The sequence below is a fragment of the Hibiscus syriacus genome, unplaced genomic scaffold (genome assembly GCF_006381635.1).
Source record: "Hibiscus syriacus cultivar Baekdansim isolate YM2019G1 unplaced genomic scaffold, ASM638163v2 tig00000340_pilon, whole genome shotgun sequence".
Taxonomy (NCBI): domain Eukaryota; kingdom Viridiplantae; phylum Streptophyta; class Magnoliopsida; order Malvales; family Malvaceae; genus Hibiscus; species Hibiscus syriacus.
The window spans coordinates 13,664,846-13,673,695 of record NW_024061783.1 but is presented as its reverse complement, the minus strand read 5'-3'; the positions used below and the strand labels follow the sequence as shown (position 1 = coordinate 13,673,695).

Sequence of the window (8,850 nt, the reverse complement as noted above, 5' to 3'; positions counted from 1 at the left end):
ACTATATGATCTTGATAAATCGCTTCCTGAATTGTTGAGTTAATTGATCGATGGAATTGGCCAAGAGGGGGTGAATTGTCAATTAAAATTTTGGTGGAAGCTTTTGTAGAAAATTGAAAGTAATTGCACAACGATTTAGAGTGGTTCGACTTTCTTAACCAAAATCTACGTCCACTACCTTAGCTATCCACACTAAGTTTTTCCACAAATTCACTAATTTGTCTTTCTTTTGAGGACAAAGAGTAACCTTACAAATCCCTCAAGAATTATACCCCAAATTATTGAGAACACTCTCTCCCAAAGAGAACATACCTTAGCTATCCACACTAAGTTTTTCCACAAATTCACTATTTGTCTTTCTTTTGAGGACAAAGAGTAACCTTACAAATCCCTCAAGAATTATACCCCAAATTATGAGAACACTCTCTCCCAAAGAGACAATACAAATTTTGCAAACTTATAAGAAATCCTCACAAGGCAAGATGTTTGCATAATTCTAGAACAAGAAAGAACACTCAAGAATAATACAATTGAGAACAATAAGTGTTCTTGAAAGCAAAAATGAATATTGAATGAAATAGGCTTGAAAATGCTCAAACTTGAGGTTTGATGCTTTCTCTTTGATTCTCTCTTGATTCTTGTTGATTCTTGTTTCTTGTTGTTGATCAATGGCTTCTAAGCTTGTTTAAATACACCTTCAAATGATTCTGAACGTTGGGGATGATTAGTGGAGTCAATAGAGCCGTTTTAGTGTGAAATCAAATTAAAAACACTTGGAGCGTGGGGGGAATCGGTACCCCTCTGGGGAATCGGTTCCCTAAGTGTAAAATTTAAATATTTCGACCGTTGAACAGGGGGAATCGGTACCTTGGGGGGGAATCAGTTCCCTCCGAGCATTCTGTTTTCTCGGAGCCAAACACCATTCAGGGGAATCGGTTCCCTCTGAGCAAGATGGAATTTTTGGCTTGAAATGGTTCGAAATATTTTGTAAAATTGTTTTGAAATTATTTTAAGTTTAAAACTTTATTTTACACTTGAGTAAGGATTAAAAATGACATTTGAAAGATTTGGAGTAATATTTTGATATTCAAATAATTATATCGAATATACTTAGAAAATCTTTTGAAAAATATTAAAATTCATTTATCTTAATTTGTTATATCGAAATATCAAAATGTTTTCAACAATCTCCCCTTTTTTGATATAACAAAACATTTTAGTATTTTAAGATTTGAAATCAAGTTTTGAAATACTCCCCCTTACTCTAACACTTCTCCCCTTTAAAACACTTTAACATTTCTCCCCCTTTTTGTTAAATCAAAAAGACTTTTAAAAGATTTTAAACAAGGTTTTGAAATTATTTAGCCAATTGATGATAAATATATATAGCTTAAGCTGCTAAGATAACAATCAAGAGAAACGTTAGCCATTAGTTTCATAATCAATATTCATAAACAATATGACATGGCAAAATTGGTCATATATCTAACATGATGTAAATGATGCAATAATGAATAAATTTAACCAAACCAAATATATATAAGTTCAAACATCCATAATCCATAATCCATCAAACAAATTCAAACATCCAACAATCTAAACACTAGGAATGTCGGGGTACAAGCGATCAATGTTAAATGGTTAAAAGTTATATTTGAACATATATTACCTTATATATTTGTACGAATTGTAGATTTATATCTATACGCAGGGACGAAGCTCCCTTAGGGCCTCGGCCCCTCTAGAAATTTATATATTCGATAAAATTTGGTATACTATTATTTTGGTTCATGTAAAAATAAATATAAAATTTATTAAATATTTAATTAAGTAGGGATCGGAATAAAGATGGATAATCTCATGTTCTCAAATTTTTTAGTCTAATAAAAATTTAGGTCACTGTAAGTTTAAATATTATACAAATAGGCATTGTCTTCTGAATTTTGAGTTTAAATAACTAATAAGTGATTACATTTTTCTTAAAAATTCAATATTCTGACCCGTCAATATTTAATCCTAACTTTATCCCTGTCTATATGTAATAAAACTTCATTCTAATCAACACCATATCGCATATCATGAATTTTTAGAAATTCACTTAAGAATACCTAGGAGAAATCATTAAATCTTAGAGCTCTCATTTTGATTTGTCAAAGCAAATTCAGAAAAAATCACTTAAGAATACCTAGGAGAAATTCACTTAAGTTTAAAATTATTTAGAAAACGAATATTAATAAAAAATCATCATTTTAGATTAAAATATCGTATAAAAAATCTAAAAAAATAAATATTATATTTAAAAAATCAAATTCTGATCTAAAAAAACAAAATCACTCAAATAAGTGATTAGAAGACAGAATCGTATCTCAATTATAGAAAAAACTCTTATCTCAATCGAAGAAAAAAACATTATTGAAGGGGTTTCTATAAAAATCAATGGAAGAAAAGCTTTGAAGATGAAGAAAATATATAAAGTTCTTGATAGAGTTAAAAATTAAGAAATTGTTAAAATAAAGCAGTTATTGGTCCTTAAACTTTCAAATATTTTAATTTCATCTTTAAAATATGATTATTATTCTAAATTAATCCTCAAACTTTTAAACATTTCAATTTCATCCCAAAACATAACCTTCATTCTAAAATTGGTCCCCAAACTTTTTGAACACTCCAATTTCCCCAAATTATGTATATATACTAATCACATCCCTTTTTAATAAAATCGCTAGTCCAAGTTATGTATATATACTAATCATATTTGTATGAATTTGGGGAAAATTGGAAGATTCAAAGTTTGGGGACTAATTTAGAAAGAGTCATAGTTTAGGGATGAAAGTAGAATGTTCAAAAGTTTAAGGATTATTTAAAATAAGTTATAGTTTAGGGATGAAATTGAAATATTCAAAATTTTATGAACTAATTTAAAATGAGGATTATAGTTTGGAGAGATGTGATGTAATTAGCTCTTTGTTAAGACTAAAAAATAGTAGAAATCGATTGCAATAGAAAATTTTATCAAAGCGTAACTTTTTAAGTTGAATAGAGTAATATTTTTTGTTGCAACAGAAAATATTATATTTTTCATAATATTTTATGTTGTAAGCCTTAAATCATCGAAAATATTTTAAATTTATATAAGTTTGTAAGTTAAATATTATAACATTTTAAATTAAAAATCATCTTAAATTAATCTTATATTAAACTGTCCCATGATAGAATAACCCGAAAAAAAAGTATAGTTTTTAGATGCATGGAACAAGTGATAAATTGTGAAACCCCATAGCCATCCACAACGACGTCACCAAAGCAAAAGGACATGATATGTGTTTGGATAGACGTTGGCCATGTTAGTGGTGAAGTAAAAACAACATGGCACATGCCATCATTCCTCATTTCTTTGACTTGTACACTTAATTTTTTCTTCTTTTCTATTTGCTTTAGGGATAGTTAAAATACTCGAATTCGATCGGTCTCGATCTGACTCAACCATAAAGGGACAGATTTTTCCCCGAAATTTTGGAGCTCGGGACGAGTTATGTAGTATATAAGTTATGAGTAGGGCAGAGTCGAGTTTAAGATGAAAAATCTCTTATTCGACCCGACCTGTTAATTTATAATTTTTATATAAAATATATTTAATATTTTAGATATTTTAATTTTATATTATTAAGATGTGATCTTTAATTATTAAAAATATAAAATATATTATTTTAATAGTTTAAAATATAATAAATAATTATAAATATATTATTATAAAATATATTATTTTAAAATATTAATATATTCGAATCAGATTGGGTCGAGGTTTTAGTCTAAAAATCAGAACGGGTTCAGAACAAAAAAAAAACTAAATTCATCGAGGCGGGATGGGGCCGTGTATAAGAAATATGATTTCGTATATGGGTCGGGACGGCCAAAAACCCGACCTATCTTGTCCCGTGCCAATCCCTAATTTGTTTAGCCTGGGCCCTAAAAACATTAAAAATACTAAATATTGATTTTAATTTTTTGAAATATAATATTATGATATCTCAATTTTTTTAGTTTATTATAGTATACTACTATTTTTAATATTAAATATTATGAATAAGTTTTGAATAAAATATTGCTTGACGCCATCAACTGTGAGGAAAAAGATGAGTAATTATAATTTTAAAAAAATATTTTTTTACTTTTTTTAATGATATATTGATTTTATGTTTAAGTTACGCCAGTTAATTTATTATTTGGAATTTTAATTTTTTTTATATTTTCATATTTAAGTTATTTTGTAGGAGACAAAAATAATTGTTAACTAATACAAATAGAGGTGGGGAATTATAAGGAGTAAACTACGCATTTAGTATTTAAACTATCAGTTTTGATTCGTTTTAAAAGATATACCTAAGTTTAGTTTTTGTTTCATTTTAATACATCGCCATTAAGTTTTGAAAAAAAAAGTCTAGGTACCAAAACACGTTTAGTACCTAAATAATACTTAAGTTTTGAAAAAAATTAAAAATTTATGTATTAAACTGGATCAAAACTGATAGTTTATGTACGAAACACATTAAGTTTTTAGCGATTGAGTATTAAAATGAAACAAAAAATAAATTGTAATTATGATTTTGAAAAAATTAAAAGTTTAAGTACTAAAACAGATTAAAATTAATAATTTAGATACTAAATATATAATTTATTTACCCGAATTATAATTTGGTGGGTACAATTACTCTTTTCACAAACCGCAAACCAACGGACTTCACCAATTTATATTGATGATTATAACTACCTACCTTTGACTGCCTTCGACTTCACCGGCCAACATTGACTCGGTCGGCTGCATAGGTTGGTTTAGGGGCGAGTAAATTCAATTCGATTCGAAAAGTTAATTTTTTTTTAATTAAGTATGTAGTATATTATTTTTAAATTTAAATCGAGTCTCTTAACTTTATATGATATATGTATATCACATATGAAAAAATATAAATAAATATATTGTATTGTATATGGTCCATACTCCAGCAGGTTTCAGCTCCATATCAGTGGTAAAGGGTATAATCATTAACAAACCAGTTTCATCAATGGGAAGAATACACTTATTTGCGGGATTTGCAACCGGCGTGGAGACGACAGCGACAGATGAGCAAGTGGGCGGAGACGACGATCAGGATTTGGGAGAGAGATTTTCCGATTTTAGGTTAGACCAGATCGAAAGATTCCTAAAACTTTGAGATTTTTCTGAATTATTTAAAAATTAAAACCAATTCAATAGAATGTGTAAGTTTTGAGGATTAAAACTATTATTATACAACGTCACGTCACCACTTTCGTTATGCCAACTATCAGATCTAATGACGGATTACCAAAACAAAAACGAAACGTTAGGCACAAATATTTAAATAAATAATAGTAGAGTGACCGAAATAGAAACAAGGTAATAGATGGGTACCTAAATAGATAGTTTATCCTAGAATTAAACATGAGAGTGAGTTTAATTTGGATCCTTTTAAAAATCAAAGTTAAGCCGAATATGAACTCATCTAGTGACCCTAATAATAAAAAAAGAATGTTATTATCTTTAAAGGTCTTGGATACGAGCCATAGTCGGTGTGTTTATGTTGTCACCCAATAGGTTAAGAAAGTTGAGATTGTGATCTATAATCAAATCCATTCAGCATTGCAATATTCCATTTGATATTTAGTTGATGGCTATGAAATAAACAAAAGCCAAAACAATGGAATACATATATCTTCATCCAGTGTTTTACTTAAAACTGCATGTAGACCACAATTTCTTCAATCACTTTAGAGAAGAAGAAAAAAAAAGGCCTAGCGGGTGCCCAATTAACCACCTCAGCAATAGACAGCCACCATTTGGGTTTAGGGTTTCTCAAATACCTTCCCCTGTCTCCAACCATGGCTATTGCAATTTCCAGTAACTACTCTAGAACTGGCCACCTTCAAATGTTTGTCCAAACTGCCAATTCCCAGGTGTCACGTTGTAGCTGGTGACGGTCCTTCCGTCACTAGTTGTGACTTGGAAAGACAAGCTTTGTCCATTCAGGTAAGAGTTGCTCTGCCAGTTTTGGCCCCAGTTTCTTGACATTGATTGCCATCCTGTCTTGGAGCCCTTGATCGACACAGAATGGACATCTCCTGCACCTCCAACGTTTGTGATCAACACCAAGTTGAAGTAAGAGTGGCCGTTGACTGTAAACCTGATTCCTCCTTTCTTCACACCGACGTAAATATGCTTGTTGATTATCAAGAATGTTTATGGATTTAAGGGTGTGGATTGTGGATGCTTACCTTCTGAATGAAATCGGAACGATTCCGGCGCGGTATTGAGCGATTTGCAAGAAGGCAGGGCTCGGCCATGTCGAAGTGTTGGAGGGGAGGATTGCACCACCCACCTTTGTCGTTGGACAATGCCAAGTTAGGGGGGCAGAAGTTGGTTGCGGTGACGATAATGGAACCGGGCAGGCACCATTTAGGGTCATTGTCACACCTCATTTCATAGCTCGAACCGCAGCTCAACCCATTGTTGAACAAGGCTGTGCTGAGTGCTGCGGTGTTGGTCCCATACCCTTGGCTATACAAGTTGCCGTATCCACAAGCACCTCCTGAACATAGCATAGCATTATTCATTAAGCCATTTGATGTTACTTAATTACTGCACTTTTTGGAATTGAAACTTTGGTTTAAAACTCACCCATTGTGCCGGATGCATCACCGCTGCCGTAGAACGTAGCATGGCCACCTTGCCATCCTCCACCGTAGTCACCGAAGACGCTTGAGACGCAAAAGTTGAAGATAAATAGTAGAAGAGAAGTTACAGTGCTGCCATTGCCATTGTGAATGTTAACTAAAAGGGTAGCGTGTTTAGTGATTGATGGTTTGAGTTGTGGGTTTATATAGGAAATGAATGGGAAAAGTGTAGGGGCGGTAGAGTTGAATAGAAAGATAGACGTAAAAATTTATGTTAGGAGTGAACTTAAGAAATTCTATTAAAAGTTTTAGTAAGTGTGAAGTTAAAAAAAATTTAGAATGTGTGAAATCAGATAATCAATAAAACATATGAAAAAAACTTAAAATATAAGAAAATTTAAATTTTTTAAAAGCGTATCATCCACCAGTACCCTGTCGATTCATCCCTGTTTACCAGGGATCAAAACCTGCACATGGTAATGTTCCAGTTACACTACCAACCCTCTCATGGCCCCCACCTCCACATTCATTTCTCCCTCCCCTTTTTATCTTATTCTTGCCATTTCTCATTCACTATCCATAAATAAGAGAAGACTCCTAAAACAATATGATTACTGTTATACAGGTGTATACGTCCATTATGCACCATCTAAACTACTGTTTTGGAGTTAAAAGAGCCTTGATGATATAATCTTTTCTTGTTGCAGCTATGGTTTCACAGATTATGTTCTACAATTCGTTATTACAGTACAATATACGAAAGATTCATGAACAATTCGTCGAACTTCTATTCATTTACACACTTACTAATAACAACGTCAGGTCTGATCTTGAAATGTGAATGTATTTTTAATGGCTTTGATTGTAGAAAAATAAAAATTCCCCTTTTGTCTTTCAGTACAATCGGAACCTTCATCTTCAGCTATCTAAACAGGGAAAGCTTACCAACCTCAAAGCAAAGAGCATCTGGTCTTAAAACCTACTAATATTTTAATACTACATGACACCGTTGAAATATTTTAAAAACTAAAATTTCATTACGTATATATCCATGTAGTAAGAGAGAGTAAGTAAAAAGAATCATTTGTCAGCAATTTGATGATCATTATGGATGATTGAAATCATTAGCATACGTGGAGATTTAATATTTTCTATAAACTCTCGAGGCATGATTAAGTTAAAGGTGATTGTAAAGTAATATATGTTCTAAGTATTCTCAATTATTTAATAATCAACGCTCAATCATCCTTGTAGTTACTTGTGCTCGAATTCGTAACATCTATAAACAATAATTATTCTTTAAACCATTGAAATAAGTTAATTTGTGTTATCGTAATAAATTCGTAAAACATGAAGAAATTGGATTTCATTAAATTTATGTTAAAAAGAAAAGAAAATATTTGATTACGGATGGAAGGGTCCCTACCATGTTAGGGAGCACATGGAATCCACTTGGTTCACGGTCCATGCATCCTTTTCATATGAATTTATTATATGGTTTCCAATTGTAATTCGGTACTGATATGAGAATAAATAAAAGGGATTTGCACATGAATGTGATGTTGATTAATAATATATTTCACATCAGTCAGTAGGTAGGAAAGATTTGTGAACAATAAAAGCTACCACCCCAATATTTTATGGGGACAACATTAAGCAAAGCTTCAAATAATAATGATATCCACAAAAAAGCCATGGGGGATATTCTCCAAACGTTATGTGCTAGGAGCCACTGAGAGTACCCTTCACAAGGGATTGTCTCATAGTCCCCCACTTGGAAAGAACCTAACATCATCTCTTTTCCCTACAAAATCTCCATTTCATTGGAATGGGGGCCCAAGTGAATAGTCAATTACTCACTCATTTCAGCCACAAAATAGAACCCACTTGGGAGCTTAAGAAGGTTGAACCCCTTCACATGTGCATTTAATTGGAACCTCTGGATGTAGGGTTGCTTTGACCCTTTTAAGGTGGCAAGCTTGTTAATTTTTGGTGTCCGAACCCCTGATTTTGTCTACTATTCAAACTATACGTTCCATATGGTAAAAGGCATCACCTTCCTACCACAATGGATTTATGATCCATTTTGTTCTGTGAAAAGGAAATGCCGACCTTGGATGTACAGGCTTTTATACCCCAACCCATTGTAATGATCATTTTTTA

General features: G+C 31.8%; 1 protein-coding gene across 1 annotated transcript; it reads right to left on the bottom strand.

Annotated features, from left to right (window-relative positions):
• Nucleotides 1-5,848: 5,848 nt before the first annotated feature.
• On the bottom strand, nt 5,849-7,257 carry LOC120200129 (expansin-A10-like). Its single transcript, XM_039201038.1, has 4 exons — nt 7,142-7,257; nt 6,692-6,849; nt 6,279-6,602; nt 5,849-6,222 (listed from the first exon to the last, which is right to left on the bottom strand). The coding sequence occupies exons 1-4, from the start codon at nt 7,255-7,257 to the stop codon at nt 5,924-5,926; spliced, it is 897 nt and encodes a 298-aa protein (XP_039056969.1). The 3' UTR covers nt 5,849-5,923.
• Between the last annotated feature and the right edge of the window lie 1,593 nt (nt 7,258-8,850).

Coding starts and splice junctions, on each gene's coding strand:
- LOC120200129 (XM_039201038.1), bottom strand. CDS start 7,257: ATGAGAAATGGCAAGAATAAGATAAAAAGGGGAGGGAGAAATGAATGT. Junction 6,850..7,141: donor TGTGCAGGTTTTGATCCCTG/GTAAACAGGGAT, acceptor ACACGCTACCCT/TTTAGTTAACATTCACAATG. Junction 6,223..6,278: donor CATTCAGAAGGTAAGCATCC/ACAATCCACACC, acceptor AGCATATTTACG/TCGGTGTGAAGAAAGGAGGA.